Source organism: Bidens hawaiensis, unplaced genomic scaffold, assembly GCF_021521415.1.
Source record: "Bidens hawaiensis isolate Kalapana, Puna unplaced genomic scaffold, B.hawaiensis_p1.1 tig00024799_1, whole genome shotgun sequence".
Classification (NCBI taxonomy): domain Eukaryota; kingdom Viridiplantae; phylum Streptophyta; class Magnoliopsida; order Asterales; family Asteraceae; genus Bidens; species Bidens hawaiensis.
The window spans coordinates 194,349-214,914 of NW_027493916.1; the positions used below are offsets into that span (position 1 = coordinate 194,349).

At 36.1% G+C, this 20,566-nt stretch overlaps 1 protein-coding gene across 1 annotated transcript; it reads left to right on the forward strand.

Moving 5' to 3' along the window:
- Nucleotides 1-786: 786 nt before the first annotated feature.
- LOC143569906 (protein S40-7-like) lies at nt 787-1,956 on the forward strand. The gene has a single exon (XM_077055703.1). The coding sequence runs from the start codon at nt 820-822 to the stop codon at nt 1,522-1,524; it is 705 nt and encodes a 234-aa protein (XP_076911818.1). The 5' UTR covers nt 787-819; the 3' UTR covers nt 1,525-1,956.
- Nucleotides 1,957-20,566: the final 18,610 nt, after the last annotated feature.

Below are 20,566 nucleotides of genomic sequence, written 5' to 3' on the forward strand. Positions count from 1 at the left end.
AGGTTTGAAATATAAAGTCATAAAACGAGTAGCTAATTCCATTTACCTCACCGCTCTCTTTTTTATTTGTTACCCTCTTTTGTTCTTTAATACAAAAAGAAAAAACTAAAATGCCTTTGCTTTATATTCCAAGAATACTTCCTTCGGATTGAGGTTTAATAATTAACACTTTAATAAATAGAAAGTCATTTTTTATTGTAGTGGTAAAAAATATGAGTTTTTTAATGTAGATTCAGGTTCGAACTTAACTAACAACACTTTAGGAAATATTTAGGTGTCGCAACAAGGAAAACCGGGCTGTTGGTGATCTCAAGTTTGATTCTGAAGACGTCTGGGCTTTACCAGAAGTGGGCGTTTGGGCGGTTGTGTTTTTCTTGGAGGTAACTTGAAGACACTTAAGAGCTCCGTAAGATAGATCAAGCCGGCTGTCGGTGACCTTTTGTTATTGGATCAACTCTACGGAGTCCGTTCAAATAAAAATACTTTAATGAAAAACAATTATTAAAAAATTAAACAAAGTCAGAGTCCAAGTGGGCCCCAGCACTCTGATATTAACTCCACCGTCTCGGCGTCCACTCGCCACGTCATCTCATAACCACCTCCAAATCCTATCGATAAACCAATACATCACCACGGTCCCACCAAACCCCAATCTCAACCGTCCATCAAAACAACCACACCGAATCACCGAGAGTCCGTTCGCACCAGATAATTACCTCTCACCAACAATACATCTCAACACTCCATTTTACAGTAACAATAATAATAACAATAATAAATTAATAATAATAATAATCCAGTGTATACAGTATACCTCCGATGGACTCTAACGCTGTCGCTAGCTACCGTCACCGCCGGTCACCGTCATCCGACCGCTTCCTCGGCGTCTTCTCTCCACCGTCGTCCTCCGCCGTCATTTCCGTCGCCGGCGATGATTTCAGTGAAGATGACGTCTTCTGGACCGGAGATTTCGCCGAACATAAAAGTCAGCCGTTAGATCCGGTTAATCGTAACGGTAACGGTAACGGAAACAGTCAGTCGTCGTTCCGGCAGCAGGACAAGTACGGTATTCTGGCAGCATTACCGGAAGATAACGGCGTTAACGGAGATAACGGTGTTAACGGCCTAAAACCTAATTTATCTGTTATGAACCGTAGAACCTCTACGATCGCGTCAAATCCGTCACACACGCGCCTAATTCCGTCAAACACGCGCCTGATTCCGTCGATTCCACGGCCGAATAAGCACGAGAAGGATGTGGTGAAGTTTCAGCAATCGGCGCCGGTGAACGTGCCGTTGTTTGCTCGAAAACCGGTGCTCGGACGAGAGCTTGCTGACGTGGACGTGGAGGATGATGATGATGAAGAGGAGATGCTTCCTCCGCACGAAATTGTGGCCCGAGGCTCGTTGAGGTCGCCGAATACGACGTTTTCGGTTCTCGAAGGCGCGGGGAGGACGTTGAAAGGGAGGGATCAAAGGCTGGTTCGGAATGCGGTGTGGCGGAAAACAGGTTTTCTGGACTGAGTTTTGATTATTATTATTAGAATTATAATAATGATGATGATAATTATTATTGTTATTAGTTTCTGGTGAATTTGCAGTTTGGACTGAGAAGTTGAGGTTTTTAGTTAAGCTTTTACAGTCTGGAATATACTGATATAATATATATATATATATAAGTTAGGGCATATGTTTTTGTTTTGAATCTGCTCTGAATTGTGTAATCTATGCTGGTTTTAATGTGCATAAAGTGCTTGAGCAATGATTCTTGCTGTTTTTTAATGTGTTTGGATTATATAATATGTGGTTTATACTTTATATTATATATACCGGATTCGGTTTCCGTTTTCAGTTACATTTTCGTCAAGCTTCAGTTTATGATTTTAGATTCTGAACTTAATGTGCATAGAGTTTGGGCATACTAATGTTTGCTGCGCGTATGATCTCTTGAACATTTTATCAATTGCGATTATTAGTATTTGTCTCTGTTGCATTTGGTGTTTGGACTGAGAAGTTGAAGTTTTTAATTCAAGCTTTTACAGTCTGTTTGAATTAACAGTCTCTGGATTATATTATATAAGCTGGATTCACTTTTAGTTTTCGGTTACATTTTCATCTTATATTCAATTGATGATTTTAGATTCTGAACTTAAATGTGTATAGAGTTGGGCACACTGATTTTTGCTGCATGGTGGTTATTATTAATTTCTGTTGCGTTTGAAGTTGAAGTTTTTAATTTAGAGTTTGATGTTGAATGATGGCTGTTGATAGCGCTCATACCGAGTGCTATAGCGAATAATGTAGCGAAGCACTAGTTCATCACTATCTGATTTTGGCGCCTCCATAGCGAGTAAATAGCGGAATTTAAGGTTTTTTTTTAGCAACAAAACATGTGTATACAATAAATGGATTCTAAGTCTTTTCTTAAATATACGTACAGTCGTACACCCTATTTGAATACTTTATATACATATAAAGTATTCCTGAAATTTTCTTCTAGCGTATTGCTAAACATAAAATAGCGCCTGCTATTTCATCGCGATCACTGCGTCGTGTATATCTTGCCGCGATTGTCTGCTATTCGCTATTAACGAATCTGCTTCAATAGTAAGGATTTCTAAGTCTCAATTGTGTACTTTTTGTTGTTTAATGTGCATAAAGCTTGAGCAATGATTCCTGCTATTTTTACGTGTTTGAATTAAACTCTCTGGGTTATATATATACCAAATTCACTTTCAGTTTTCAGTTACATTTTCATCAAATTACACTTCTTTCAATTGGTAATTTTAGATTCTGAACTTAATATGCATAGAATACAGGCACACTAATGTTTGCTGCATATAATCTCAATATCTCATAATGATTTTATCATGAATTCACTTCCTTCTGAGTTTGATTTCATGTATTGTTCTTTTAGTGGTTTGAATGAAATGAAATGTGTATAACTTCGAGTGTATAAGCTGCTCTTGTTTGCAACTAGAAGTTATACACGTTTAATCCGACTAAGATGTCTTCACTGGCACTGTCGCGAACGATAAAGATACGATTGACTGAGAAGATGATTTCATTAATAAACGATTATTTGAAATATTTATCAATTTGATGTGATAAAAAGAGCAATTGTGTCATTTGATTTCTATATATTGCAACATTGCCTGTTACATTTCAGAGCTTTAATAAATTTGGGGTGGAATTTAATTTCTTCCTCAGCTTTCGATTATCTTCACTCGGCCTGACCTTCTACCAACAACCGATTATCGTCACCATGTCCACGTTTTTTTTAGTGAAATCACATATTTGGAGCAGGTTTCTCTACTATGGTTTCAAAGTCATTAGAACATGGTTACAAAATGGGGAAGGCGAAAGGAGGTAATTGATTCTTGTTCCGTCTCACCTTCATTACCACCGCATACATACAAGTAGAGTAGCCAGATTTTCTTTATTTGGATGCAGAAAATTTTTAGGACGGACAACAAGTCGTCTGTCACTAAGGTTCCGGTTTTTCTGTCCAGTTCAGTTACAGGGTGGTTCGAGTCAAGACGTAATTATTTATTAATTAAAAAATACATAATTAATAATTAAAATTAAAATAGATAATGTTATGGGCTTTATAAGTAATTATTATTAAGGTTTGTTGCCAAGGTTACTAAGGGTTCGGTAACAAAGCTTCTATGGGTTAGATGTCAAACTCCTATGGGTTAGATGTCGAACTCCTATGGATGCAATATCAAAATGCACGAATATGAACACTAATAGTTTTTTTGTACATGTTAAGTTGACGCATACCTGCAAGACTACAATTGCCCCTGTTCGTACACATCTCTGGTTTATCTATATCTATATTTATACTATATATAATACAGTAGAAACTCTATAAAATAATACTCTTTTGACCACCAAAATTTATTAATTAATCGATAAATTAATAATTATTAATTTATATATTAATTAATATTTTATTAATTTATAGTAGAACTAGTTTGAGCCCCGTGTATTATACGGGGAATTGATAAAATTTGAACGTTAATCAAAATACGACAACACAATTATCATATATTGTTTATAAAATTACAATTTGTATTAAAATTATAGGAATTACTAAAGAAACATTACGTAAATATTTACTAATAAGAAAAAATTTTCTTGTACACTACGTTTGCAGTTGTGTTGGTCAATATACCTAGTTTATCAATAATCAAAATTTTTAGTCAATGCCTACTGTAAATCTTGACAAAGCAACATATAGATGCTGTGTGAAAACACGGGTTCTTTCAAGTGCAAGCCAACCATAAATAATAAAACAAGGTTATGTATTAAATCTTAATCTTATATATATATATATATATATATATATATATATATATATATATATATATATATATAGCGAAACCTCCTTAAATTCTCTCAAGCCATCAGATTGTTTTATTTGTAAATGAATGTTTCTCATGCATTCAAATCGAATGCACGGGTATGAGTATCACCAAACCCAGATAGCTTTTTAAACATGTTACAACATCTCATTATATTAAAGATTAATCTCATCAAATATTTGATACGGAAATCCTCTAAAATATAGATATACTAAAAATTAGTATCCGTTTTTTTTAAGATATTATTTATAATTAAGACACAATTTTATAGTAAAAAAAAGGGTCATGAGTCTCACCAAACCCATATAACTTTTAACCGGGTTATAATATCTCATTTATTTGTGAACTCTTCCATCATCAAATCCTAAGTATATTTATAACTTCCTTACAATAAATAATATTAAAATCCAAAAAAATATATTAACATTATAAATGAATAATATAAAACAACCTCGTATTATAGAGAATAAAAGCTAGTTATATATATGATATCTAAGAAAAGAACTTTATGATTGTAGCTTTCCAAAATAAACCAAAAGAATAAATTTAAATGGTTAGTATATGGATAAACAAATTTATGAAAATGTAGTCGATGTATATAATGAAAATTTTAAAGGAAGAAAGTATTTTAATTGTCTTTTATTTTATATTCTTGAAAATACTAAAAAAAGTTAATAATAAAGCAATCTTTCGACCACTTCTATCCAATTTGGCATGTTTTTTTTCTATAGCTAAATTGTTTCATTTTATTACGTTAAAATATAAAAAGGAAAAAAAAGAAATAAATAAATAAACATTAATACACTTGCTTTATACATACATAAGAATAAAGCTATTTTAGATTGGGTAATGACCCATATGGGATCCAAATAACAAATGGGTTAAAAAAGTGAGGATGGTTAAGAGAGTGACAAGTGGCACATAGTGGTATTTCTTTTATTAGAGTAGTAGATACTTAGTTTACAAACACCTTTCAAGCTTCCACTTAATTATCTGTATCTATATTACATTATAATGCATATAGGCAACCTTTCACCTCCCATTTTCTCTCTCATGAGACACTTAATATTGGACTGAATGCTACCTTCAATTCCATTTAGACAACCTTTCACCTCCCACTTTCTCTCTAATGAGACACTTGTATATTTAATGTTGGACTGAATGCTACCTTCAATTCCATTCATTGTTTTGTCATTACCACATTCGTTTCTTGAGTCTGATTTAACCATTGAATCTTTCATTTGAATGCAACAGATGAATACTTTACCCTTTCCATCTACCCGCTATTGAATCCCAGATCCGTTTCAATTGAAGCCTACTTTAAGACCCCATCTTCAATTCCCAAATCACATCTACGAATTATAGGATTTGCCTCCATTAGTTCAATTTCTTATATAAAATGTTTTTCTTCGATGTATAAACGCATTGACCGAAATTCTATTGTATACAATGTATGCATATCAAATGAACGACCCAATTTGAAAGAAACCTTCAATCTCCCACCTTATTATGCTTCTTGTGTTCAATGTATCACTTTATGGACATTAAAAATATTTTCTATATAAATACAAGATCAAAATAGGTTAACACAAACAAATCATACACACAACATGGCTTATCAAAATTATTTTTCAAGAAACCTTCATAAATCATTCATGTAATATGCTATATATAAGAATTTATTAATTTATATTTTATATGGGGTCTAAAGAAATTATCAAAAATGTATTATCTTATAATTTTAGCGAATTATTAATTTAGCATCCTATCCCCGAGTCGGGACCGACAAAAAATATTATCTTAGAGAGTTTATTAAATAATCGAGTATTAATTTATCGAGTTTCTACTGTACATAACTCATGGGCAAATTAAGACACTTGGATTTTAAGTAATTTACAACTTAATTAACAAATGGTATAACTTAAATAGCATGTTGAAGATGGGCAAAATAGTAAACTTCAATTTCTTTAAACATAGTTACAATATTGCCTCCTTAACTTTAAATAACTTTTGTAAATTTAAGTAATAATTACAACCTTAACCCTTTAACTTTTAACCATGTATTCTTTTTAATTTTACATTTAACCCAACTTTCACCTACGACTTTTAAACTATCATAATTTTTTTCATACACTAATATTTTTAAATAAAATCAGCACCATAAAAACGAGAATTTTATTCTCTTTAATTTGAGAATGATATCGTCTTAGTTTTTTTTTAGTTAAAAAAATTAACATTTATGTAGCGGTGTTTGCTATCCGGTTTTGATAGTTTTAAATAAACAATTAGTAGGATCACGTTAACCAAATTGAAAACCGTTAAAAATTGAAACCAAACCATTATCCACGGTTTGTGTTCCTGCTGTATCGCACGGGCACCCATCTTCTATAATATATATATATCACATATTAAATTTTGTTGTCTTTCAAACAACTAATTTTATTCAACAACGATATGTATCACACTCTCAAAAGTAAAAACCAAACATAACAAAATGCGGAATTTCGACATCAACATAAATATTACTTTGGTCATCAACTTTATCAACATCAGCTTCAAATGGACCCCTTAGACTATTGGAGACTCAGAAATTTTCTTGTAAAGAGGCTTAACCAAAATTTTTGTGGTAGGCTTGGTTTGATTTATCAATTTCTAGATTGATGATGTTATCAATGTAGACATATAACATAATAATCCAATGATGTTATCTAGAGATACATAAAATCTTCATAAATAGGCAGCTGAAATGTAAGAGCATTCATATAGCTATCACATTCTAACCACTAAGAATTGCAAGTGTGATTTTTATAAAATATAGAGTGGTTTAAGTTTTGTGAGATGAAGAATGATCACAGTGAAAGAAAGAGAAAGATATAAAGGAATTTGAAATGAATGAAGAGAAAAATTTATAATTACAATCAGTAACTGAAAGGCCATTAATTGCAAAAAGAAAATTTGTTTAAAGAAATACTAAGACTACAAGTAAAAGTGACGTTGCATCTTAGTCACCAATGAAAAGTTTTCCAAAAAATGATACACCGATGAAAAGCCTCGTAATCCTCTTTAAATAATTTTAATTTTTTATTACAAATAAAAATATAAGTTAAAAAACAAAAATCATTCATTAGCATAAACGTTTCCCCAACAATCGTTGTATATACAACTAACAAAACAAACAATAAAAGGCATAGTGATGTTCATCTAATTTTGAATTTACTTTTCCTTACAAAATGTAACCATCTAATTTTGGATCCAGTTCATTTTAGTCGAGAGGATATTAGTTAAGTTTAAACAAATCAAAGTAATTTAATTTTTAATTTATATATATTAAAGAAGAAATTATTGTGTAATGATAGAAATGAGTTAATGAGGTACATGGAATTTTGACTCTACACTTTTTACAAAAATAATAATTGCTAACCGAGACATCATATATCGCACAACTCCTATGTGCTTAGTCACCATTAAACATGGTCTAAGTACGCTTCCAATAACGTATCAACATTATTAGTTTGTTTTCAAAATAAAAATAACTAGTATTTCACCACTGCGCGTTGCTGCGGAAAAACAACTTGGTTGACATTCAGAATTTCGTAAAAGAATTAAATCAAAGTAATTTCATATACGGTTAAAGAATTTAAATCAAAGTGAACTCATATACGATTCGTACAACTCTTAATGCTATATACACAAAAATACATAATACAATAAAGTTTCATAACTACCAAGTCTAATGACCAAACAACACCATAACCTGTAACTTGTTCCCATATCATCTCTTTTGCTTTACTCTGCAATTAAGATCAAAAACATCACAACTAGTTTAGTTGGAACAACATTCTTGTCTTGTTTCATTTTCCATCCATCAACTCTTTCTTTCCATACCAGATTTCCTAATTATGTGAACCCGAATTCTATCGCATAATCAACTACTCTAATATTTGCTGCAAACAATATACTTGACGCTAAACTGAAATAACTACTTGTAAATACAAAGTTGTCTAATTACTGAACCATAAAAGACATACATGATTGATTCATATAGGCCTGAAGAGGTAGGTCCCAGCAGAGCCCAGTTGGACCCGCAAGACTCACCTTGAAGAGGGACGTCTGCGCAAGGACCAACTGGTTCCGCAGGACCCACCATGCTCAGAGATGAAGACCTTACGCGCAGTACGCCAGCTGTTCCCGCAGGAAAAGCCTCCCAATGGTGAAGTACCCCGCCTGTTCCCGCAGCTGCGGATACAAGCCATCAGGGAAGGCTACCCACACTAATAGCAAGGCTACACGCACAAGGCACTAACTCTCAATAATTCAGTAATGTCACCTGAAGGAATGAGCAAGGCGGGAATACTCCCGCCCAAATGAGCCAGTCCGTACGCTTCTGGAAGATCTTTTGTACTATACCTGCCAAGGTATGAACAAAATAGACAAGATCTGACCAAAGCAGCCCATGAACCAATCACAGGGTGACAGCTCACCGACAACAGTACGAGGAGAAGCACGCTCTAGTACAAAATGTCACTATCAGCCGCTGCCTACTCACCAACCCTTGTCGTGGCACGTACATAGCCTGCAGTTGGTGGAAAAGGAATAGTACACAGCCGGCCATGTCACTATCAGCCGCTGCCTACCCACCAACCACCAGCATGGCACGTGCGTAGCCCACAGTTGGTAGAAAAGGAATATTATACAGCTGGCTGTACCTGCTTGGAAACCTACCTTCGGCTATAAATACTCCAACACCTTGGAACGGTATCATCATCTTATCTTCTCTAGCTATTTCTCTTAATATACACTTATATTCAGAGCAATATAGTCTGATTCTCACGCCGGAGGGTGGTCACAAGGAGGAACCCCCCCCCTTCTCAGTGACGAGCTCACGGTCTCTGTTTTGCAGGTCATCAGAAGAATAACCATCTTTGCCGGACCTAACCCTCGTGGGAAACATCTACTTAACCCCCAGATTATCCGTAATCTGCCGGGGTCACTTAGTGTTTCTTCATTGGCGCCATCCGTGCATAAAAGCTAGAACTAATTCTTTTTCAGTTTTTTCAAAACTTCTGGAAAGATGGTTAAGGTTACTCCGGTGCCAAGGCCAGCGAGTGACCAAGAAACCCCGGTAACCACAACCCCAGCTACTGGGGGGAACACCGGTGAGTACACAAATTTTACGAACACTACCCCGGTTACACAAGCCGGGGCAAGTGCAGTAAACAATCCTCCCTTGGGATACATTGATACCCAGGTGGAAAGACAACAGACGAGGCTCCCCCGCCAAACACTTGATCAAGTTAAAGCGTGGGCGGAAGCACGTCAGAAGGAATTCCAAGCTGAGTTGGATGAACGCTTACGTTCACTCCAACAGGCTGACGAATTCGGAAGCACTCGACAACAGCTCATCATGAGCAATGAGTGCGAGTACTTGGACGATGATTGGGAGGAATCCGACAGTGACGCAAACCCTCGCCATAGGGCGAAAGGGAAGCGCAAGGAAACGGACTTCCAACCAAGAAGGAATTTGGGAAAAACCTTCAAACTAAGGAACGTGGGGGGAAACCCACGTGACTTCTCCAAAACCTTTAGACCAACTATTGCAAATGCGGGAACGTCCAAGTTTGCAAGGGACATTGCAGAAGCAATCGCCCCGAAGAGTGCCAAACATATGTCCAATATCGGCACTTATGATGGTATATCCGACCCAGACGATCACTTGAACAGATTCATAGCGGGGGCAACCGTCAGCAACTGGACGGAACCCACATGGTGTTATATGTTCCAGATGACGCTGGTTGGAGCGGCCAGGGCGTGGTTTGATCGTTTACCGGTCCACCACATCTATGATTGGGCGGATTTCCAACACAAGTTCAGCCAACACTTCAGTCAACAGAGGAAATATACTGAGGAGCAGTGGACGATCCTCAACTGCGGTAGAGAGGAGGATGAATCTTTACTAGACTTCATCACTCGCTTCAACTCGAAGAAGCTGAGTTTGGACACCATAAGTGAAGATATTGTTCGCGCCGCTTTTCATCCAGGGCGCCGAATACCCAGAGCTTATCCGCACGTTAACGGGTAAGGACGGCATGCCATCCACATGGGATGCCATCATGACGGCGGCCAAGCGCTTTGCCGAAACGGAGAAGCAACTGGGTAGGGATCTTCCCCAGAATACACACCTCTACACGCAGAGGACTAGAAAAAACAACGTTCGGACCGCCCGGAAAAACAAAAAGAGGAAGCTAGGTATTTGGCAGTCAAGGGTAAACTTTGACACCTCATCCAGCTCTCGCCCTCTAGTAGGCGGAAGGGATAACACGCACCCATCAAGCCGAAAACCCCGGTGGACGCCACTCACCAAAAGCGTCACGGAGATATTTGCCACCGAAAAACTCTCATGGCCAAAAGCTCCAATGATCCGGCAGCGACCTAATGCGGATCAGAGTAAATCCTGTGACTTCCACGGGACAAAGGGTCACACCACTGAGGAGTGTACATCCTTGAAGGATATTGTTGAAACATTCGTCAAGGATGGAAGACTTACACACCTTGTGGCATCAATCAAGAATGGAAGGAGGAATGATAACCGATACAAAGGCAACGGACGAAAGCCCGTTGACATCAGCATCCACATGGTTCATAGTAACATCAGAGGAAGAAAAAGACGGACAGAACCATGTGCGTGGAAGGAAGCTGAGGTGCGCTTCCCGCGAGTGCCAGGAGGTCCCAGCAAAGAAGGCCCTATCGTCATCAAAAGCCAGCTGGGGCACTACATCACTTCCCGCACTCTTGCTGACAACGGCGCCTCGTCAACGGTTATGTACAGGCAGTTCTTCGACAGCTAGACGAAGAAGACAAGGAACGCCTGGAAACGGTCTACGCCTCGATGGAAGGGTTCGACGGCAGCACAAACACCCCCCTGGGTATCCTATCTTTCCCCGTCATTCTCACAGACGGGAAACACTCCCTCACAGAAGACGTGGACTTTGTCGTAATGAGGAAGCCGCACCACACATACGACATTCTCTTCGGGAGAGACGGGATGGCAAGATTCAATGCCGTGGTATCTTCAGTCCACGGCATGATGGGATGGCCAACAGCTGAGGGTTGTAGCGATGATCACCGGTATTCCCCAGGTATGCATCGCATCTGTGTCATCTAAACCCAAACCAAAGATGACTAAACCAACCATCACCGAACCAGAAGAATGGGCCTTCAATGGCAAATACCCTGACCAGGCTGTTACCATTGGCCCAACAGTCACTGATCCTACGCGCACCTTACTCAAACGCTTGCTACAGAAAAATGCTGACATCTTCGCGTGGACACCAGCTGACATGACTGGTGTACCTCGAAGTAAGGCAGAGCATAAGCTCAACTGTGACCCGGCTTTTACGCCAGTCATACAAAAGCGCAGAGTAATGGGGACGGAACAAGCCAACGCGTGTAGAACACAAGTCAAGGAACTCCTTGACGCGGACAACTTGTAAATACAAAGTTGTCTAATTACTGAAGCATAAAAGACATACATGATTGATTCATATAGGCCGAATGTAATAAAACAAAAAACTTAATAAAAAATAAACCTGATGCAAGTGACACAGTACATCAAATGTGTTCAATTACTCCCTGTTGAAGTTACTCCAAAGTCATACAACCACAAATATCATTCATTTGTTTGTTTTATGTAGCACACCTTCAAAATACAAATACCAGTCATATGCTTAAAAAAGGTCTTTTGCCCGAATCATATAAAGACAATATTTTTGTATTCCTATAACTAAAACCCTAATTTCCCCAAAGAATTGATTTTCTGAAAAAAGAAATCTGATTAAAGGTTGTAAAATTATACAAAAACCCTAATTTCCCCAAATGCAGTACATTTATATTCCAATGATTCAAACCCTAATTTGCCCAAATCCTGAAAGAATGGAGCGTAAGTTGAAATTAAGATACGTTGGAACCAAAACTAAGTTGCTTATCTGAAAACGGTGCTCAGATTGTACTCCGGCTTAGTCTTCAATTCAATTTACTCGTACAACGAACGTAGTATAAAATCGAACACCGGATCGTCGACGTACATTGATTTCGCGAGTAGAAGATCTGAGAGTGAAACCTAAGGTGACTTGTTGAAGTAGAGAAGAAGAAGAAGCTTTCTGGCGGGCGGTAAGTAAAATAAGCAAACATCAAACACGTATTCTATAAATTAATATTATAATATATTGTAACTGTCATTATTGGAATTCGGACGGTGGTTGATGCAATCAACAGTTCCTAATGTGAGACAACGGCAAATTGCCTTTTAAATATATATATATATAACAAGTTCTTTCACCCGCGCGATGCGACGGAGGCATAAACTCGTGAGAAAACAACCAATGTTAAAACCTTAACTGAATGTAAAAGTAATTTCACTATGATCTCATTTACTCAATTATGGGAATTACATGGACTGAAATGAGAACTCAAATTCTAAGAAATAGGAATCACTGAAATAAAACTAAATTGCAGTGCTTGCATGTTCACGTCTTTAAGTCATCAGGTTCGATTAAGTTGACCCAAAGTTGACTCGTCTCATTTGACCCGATATCTTTGACTATTGGTGTAACGGCAACATAATTAAAACCTACGAGTGACCGGCCATCCTAATTAAGCTACTAAAATGAATAAAGGGTACATAAACCTATCAAGTATCATCATCATCATTGTAGGAATAGAGATGTTGCATCCGGTGAGACCCCCGGCTCGAAATATAGTGGCAATAATGCTTGTGGATAAAGAACAACAAAGTTTATACTATTGTCTAGTTCTAGCGAAAAACAGTATATTTTTAATTTGGATACATAAGTAAAACAATTGATGCTTGTTAATATAATTGCTCTTTGCTATTATACTTTTGGTCATTACAGTTCTATAACATAATATAGTTAACTGTCTGATCTTCCATCTAATATGCGTTCTATTTAATTGGTATTTCAAGAACTTTAATAAAATGGAAGTACAATAGGTGTATTCACAGTTACAAACGATTTTAATTTAAAGGTATTTTTAAGTTGGGAACCATACCAGGTGAACTACCCTGCATAGTAGATGTAGACCATCATAATTGAGATTCCAACTGGTTTCCTAACATTTGAAGATTTTTAATCATAGACAATTAGTGGTTCGAATACTATCTAAGACCACCCGTAGTGGCAACGTTGCCACCAACGTTGTAGACGAAAACACAGGGGGTACACAAATAAAAAACGCGCATATTGGAGCCGTTGGTGGCAACGTTGCCACCAACGTTGCCACCTGCGTTATGTGAAGTTTGATTTTGGCTGCGTTGTATACAAAACGCGCATATTGGCACACAAATAAAAAAAATAGCCGTTGGGGTGGGTCTTGGAGCCGTTGGGAATTTTATTTATACTATACAAATAAACCAAACTCATTTTGTTTAACACACTCCTTCCACTTCTATACCAATTTATATCTTTTACACAAATATTTCTACCAAAATATTTCCAAACAACAACCAAAATATTCTCGGTTTCGGCCAATATGCCCGTCAAGGCAAACCGAACCAATCTACCGCCCCGACGCCAACCGTACCCGTCCCGCAAATGTATGACCCGCAAATGGCCGCGTACTTTGCACTTCTACAAAACTCTATGCCAAATGCGGTGCCCGGTTTCCAATACCCAATGACAAACATTTTTGCCGGTTCGGGTTCCCAACCCGCCCCGGAGACCCAACCCGAGGTCGAGTTCGTGCCGGTTCGGGTTCAAATTAATGAACTCTCGACTCCAAGATTTACACGAACTTGGAACCCAACGACTTCAAGTAAATTTGGACGCCGTCGACCTACTTAGAAGGAATGAAATGGACAAAGACATCGAGGTTTTATCAAACGAGCTATCCGAAGACGACCCGATAGTCCAATCTCTAAAAGCCGCTCGACGAGCGAAAAATTTAGAAAAATATAAATGAGTTTTAGTTTTATTAGTATTATTTATGTTTTTTTTAATTTGATGTATTTTTTTTTAATTTAGTTTAATGTATTTTTTATTTGGAAGTTTAATGTAATTTTTAATTTTATGTTAATTTATTTAAATGATTTAGTATTTAAAAAAACAAATAAAATTAATAATGACTGGGCGCCACGTGGCGCATAATGACTGGGGGTGGAGAGTTATGACTACAACATGTTTTTGTAAAAAACCATAACTCTGACTGAACGCCACGTGGCGCATAATGTCTGATAGTGGAGCTTTATGACTACACATGGTCTAATACATACAAATGACACGCCTACAAATAATGGTTATTATATTCCAAAAAATGGCACGCAACATTTGAAGTTATTACTAACTTTATTCGCAAAGCAGAAAAATGTTGCTACCACATGATCTAATACCGTGGAGACCAAGACATATTTTAGGTAAATAAACAGATAAACTCATCCAAAGTTAACCGAGCAAGTTATAAGCAAATTTCTCATCTGGCTAAAGATATAAGATATACGTACAAAAACATAGTTGTTTATGCCCAATTCAAGCATATATTTAAATTTGTTTTAGTCTTGGATGTATAAACCCTAAACAAACAGGTCAACTAACCCAGAGGTGAAAGTTAGTAAGTCAATTATTAACAAAAATCTATTGTGAAGTTCGATTACAGTTAACAACAACGATTTAAAATAAAAGAGGAAAAAAACGTGATTAACGAAACCACCCGACCCGAACTGAACCCCACCGAATAAGCCCGAACCAATTAACACATTAATTATTTTTTTGTCTTACAACAATTATCTAACCTAATCACCATAGCTCTTTCTTTGGAAATCAGGAAAGACAAACTTCAATTACTGCAAGCGAGAGTTATTAAACAATTGTTTTTTTGCAGGCAGTATATGAGTAGCGAAACTAAAAGGAAAACAAAATAACACGTTTTAAGGTACTGAAAACAGTTAATTAATTAGCGAATTACAAAGCTTTTTAAGAGGAGCCGTAGCAGCAATCAAAGTTTTACGTGCACTTGCTGGTGCAGAAAATACAACTCAAGAAGCTGTAGTGGTGGTGAGAGGTGAAGCCGAAAAATAGAACTCAAGAAGCTGTAGTGGTGGTGAGAGGTGAAGCCTAGGTCACCGTTGAGACGAAGATAAAGAACAACTCCAATCAATGCCTTTCGCTTCTTTCATCTTCATAGCCAAGTATGAGGGCAAAGTCAATTAGGGATTTTGCTAAAATTAAGTTGTGGTTGAAAGTTATCTCTGTGAGTTGATGAGAGAAAAGCCGGTGGAAATGTGTGGCTGGCTGTTAATGAAATGGTACTTTTGTGAGTATATGAAAACTAGAATGTTGACCCCGTGTCAAACCATATGCGAATACTCAAACGATGTTCAAACGTTACCACAAAATCAGAAGTTGATTAACATTCATTTATAACATTTGAGACTTTCATGTACAAAAACAAAACCACCTTATGCGTTGCAATGTTTCATCATCGCCAAGAAACAAACCCTATCATCTACCGCCGCGACACTACCTCTACAACCGGACACTCACCGCAGCCCATGATATTAATCTTCTGATTTCTGCTTTTTTATTACGATTGATATCAAGAGATTCTTTGATTTCCTGTAATGAGAAATATATCAATTACTTGAAAACAGTGCAGAAAATATTATTATTAGAGAAAAAGTAATCAAAACTTGGCTTACATGAAGTATTTCATACTTCAATTGTTTTGCTAAACCGCCAAAACTTTAAACATTCTTCAACATTATAGTGGCGCTGCAAAATATTGAACATTTTATTAAAGCAACTTAATAGATAATCAAACTCCAAATTTCATATTAACAAATGAATAATGAAAGCAAGTTGCTTGAAAATGTAAGCATAACCATTAGATATCTAAAAGGATATTTTTGCAGGCTGCTAACCTAAATCAATCAACACCATAAGTCACCAATCTTAATTGCATTACTAATGTGAAAATTCAAGAACGAAGATCTATACCCCGACAACAAAATCTCAGATGTAAATCAAACTAAGCATAAACCTTTTTCGTAAATCTTCCAAAATTAAATCCAAGATCTCGAACTATACTTTCCGATTTGTCTGCATCTCCAATCAATCATTCCATGATTTCAAACTATGGAACCTGAAGCCTACATACCGAAAAACAAACACGAATTAGGGGATTGTTGGGACGAAGATTAACAGCAAAAAGAAAAAAAATAACCTTCCAAAGAAACCAGCTGCCTAGCCATACTCTTAACTGTAACAATCTAAGCCGGATAAGACAACATCATTGCGTATAAAACTTAATCGGAAGAGAACCAAAAATGAGTAAACCAAATCATACCCAACAACCACAAAGAACTGGTGGCAAAAAATACCAAAATTACGCCATAAACTAATTTAACTCAACCATGCAACAACAGACAAATAAAACTCAATTATTCAAAAACGTAACCATAATTTGCTGAAAAAATACCAAAATTACGCCATAAACTAATTTAAAAACGTAACCATAATTTGCTGAAAACAAAAAAAAAATAACAAATGAAATTAGGGTTCATACCAGCAGGCGAAGCCGGAAACGGTGACAAAAGACTATGATCGGTGACGAAAGAGAATAATCGATCACTTCATAGCCAACGATCCATGGACAACACGAAGCAAAGTAGTAAAAGCTAATTTAGTCATCAGGTTGTAAAACTCACATCATTAACGTTTTTCAAACCAAATAGCGACATCAAAAAATGATGACAGGAAATTAGCGAAGTATCCCACGGTTGAAGATGTAGTAATAGACTAAGTAGACACATAGACGGAAAGACACTGCCTCCAACAAAGCAGGGCTAAGCACTTTTAAATCAAACCAACAACAATGTGAATCTGTAAACAAATAGACATAGTTGTCAAATAAATAAGATGGATAAATGATGAATTTAGAATATGCACAGTATACTAACTAACTAACTAACTAACGTTGCACCATTCAACCTAATGTAATATTAATTAACTTATATTGTTGAAGGTATCAAACAATTTCAATAAGCAATGACAAACAACGAAAACTCAAATTATAAATGAACATAGGCATTTCAACAAACACCTTGTGAGCACAACCAACATAATGAGAATCAGTAATGTTTAAAACAAAACACAAATTTCCAAGATAATTTGATTAAGTTGACGTTATAAAAGTTGGTTCAAGAAGCCTATGGAAAGAACTGAATACTTGGTTTCAATTGGCATCGACAAACATAATTGCAAATACCAAAAAACTAAATTGATGAATACAGGCATTTCAGTGAACAACTTGTGAGCAGAACAAACATAATAATTAATGAAACTCCAAACAAAACAGAGATCCTTGACGAAAATTGGTTATGTTGATGTTTATAAAAGTTACTTACTGTGAGCTTCAGCTTCAGGGAAGGGAACAACCCAAACCACGATTAAGTGGTTACAACTCAAACAAAACAAAGTACAAACTGCAATGCAACAAAAAGTTTGCAATTGTAATATATATAATCCTCCCACACCATTCTTTCATATACGGCTCGTATAGGGCTATACGGTCGTAAAGCAGCTGAATCGTGTCAGTTTGTCTGATGTCGGCCATAGTTTATAGTGTCTCGTATAGCCCTATGCAGGTTGTATAAGACTATACGGGTCGTATAAACCTATACGACCGTATAGACATTTTTTTGATATATTATTTGACTTGAACCATATTTTTTTAACAATTTTTGTTTTCTGACTTTTTCATGTATTGTTTAACTTGTATAGAATTATTTTTTATATTGAAAAGCTAAATGATAAGATATTTTAGAATATAATACATAGATTTTTAATATTTACATAACAAGTTTGGCTAAGTAATTTATGGCTATACCTCAAGAACATTCATTTAAGATTGTATTATGTTACACTTTATAATAGTCCATCCATAATAATAAATCAATGATTAAGCAAATATTTTCCAAAACATACCGATAAACATCTGGTCCACATACATTAAAATAAAAGACAATCTGAATCTTTTTACAATTGTTTTCTATACGAACGTATAACCCTAATATAGATTTTATGGTTTGTCAAAAAGCAATACGAGTCATTTAATGTCTATACGGCTTATATAGGTCTATACGGTCATACATGTTACAAAAAGCTGTTTTTTGTCCCCATGTCAGTCATTCTTATCCTATACAATCCGTATAGACATGTGGGAGTGGTGTACGAGGATCGCATCCCAAACAAAATTATCATTCTTCGACCTTGTTGAGTTACGAGGCACACAAACTCAACTATTATGAATTCACTTCCTTTTACGTTTGATTTCATGAAGAGTTGATAAAGCGATTAGAATAGAAGAGAGCAAGTATTATGTTGACAATTTCCAAGAAACGGGAATGATCAAATCCACATGTTCAAAAGCCAAACGACCACATAGTATCCACTTGTTCGCATAAAAATATCAAAATATGAAGAACTAATAAAAATAGACTAATTACAAAAACCAAGTTCTTATTGGTTCATTACTACATTGGTTTTTGACTGTTTTAATAATAAAAATTCACTAACCCCTCTCAAAAGTCAAAACAAAACACTCCTACCACTCTCCTTAAAACAATAGCCAACCACAAAACAATATAAGTAAGCTTCAATACATTATACTGACATATATATTTTGATTTCAAATAAAAATGAAAAAATAATCATACTTGGCAAGTCAGTATATCAATAAGCGTTTATGGTTAAATCTCATCAAAGAGTTATAACTCTTTTCCCATATTAAATTTTTCACATCATTCTTGCCTTCAAAATTGTAAAATAAAAAAAAAACAAATAATAACAACATTTAAAATAATGTTTACTGTAAGAACAACCGAGGCACACAAACTCACCTACAAACCCAAACCCTCATAATAATCCGTCAACACAGACAATTACGAACGTAATAGATTCATCAAGCAGCGAGTAATCACCCCACAAACATATTCTCACAGTACGAAGAAGCTTCCCATAAGGATAACCCTAACGAAAAGCCTCTAAAAGTGGTTTAATTTAGCGCGGCAATGACTCAAAACGCTTCCATTTGAGCAATTGGAAGGCGATCTTAAGGGCCACGCGTGAACAGATTGAAATTGAACAGTAATTGGTTGATTATTGATTGATAATTGAATCCCTAGGGTTTGAATGAAAGAGATGAAGTGTGGAGTGACGGGTGTGTTATAATTATTATGAGGTAGGGTTTTATGGAGAGGTTTGGGTTAGGTTAATTAATAGCCCATGGGAATAAATGGGCTACGAAGGGTTATTATTGTAATGGGCTAAATAGATTGACCCACTTCAAGTTGGAATATTGGTTTTGGGCCTGAAGTTATCTGGGCTCATTTAAGAAGATTTATATATAAGTAAATGTAGAGGTGCACAAAAACCCGAACCTGAAAAAAAACCCCGGAAGTTCTTGGGGTTTACTACCCAGAACTGTACCTGACTCTATCCGTAGGGTACGGATAGGGTATGTATTTTAGTATCAAAACATGTATTCAGAACCGGACCCGATTTGTACATGGTAATGCCCGAAAACTGAAACCAGGTTTTTCCGATACCAAATCTATACAAGAAATTACCCAATAATTAACTGAAAAGTACCCCCCCTCCAAAAAAAAGTGCGCCTTAAAAAACCAATACATACCCGGATTTAGGTTTTTTTTTCAATACCGAGAAATATGGTATACAAATACCCAGTTTTAGAATATGATATAAATTAACTGTTAAACCATACCACCAACACAACTACTTAACCTCGCATTTCACCTTGACTTGCGTATATACTGAATTATATTTTGATAAATAAGCGTCAAACATGTTTGATGAATCTTTTCAATGCATTTGTTGCAAAACCAATGTCTTTTTGTTGAAAACCGGGTTGTAAGCTATTTTTCCAGTTAGTTTCAGCTCCACCACCATTTATGTGTCAGTCAAAATGCAGTTGCACAAGTTATGCGTCGTTTCAATTCATACTCTGGATAATCTGCTTGACTTACGTTTGGTGATATACTAAAAAAATCACAGGATAATAAACTCTCAATAAATAAGCAGTTACACGATGACCTGCTGTGCTAAACGCGAACACGACACGATAACTAATCCTGTCATTTTTTCCAAACACAAACACAGACATGTTTA

Coding starts and splice junctions, on each gene's coding strand:
- LOC143569906 (XM_077055703.1), top strand. CDS start 820: ATGGACTCTAACGCTGTCGCTAGCTACCGTCACCGCCGGTCACCGTCA.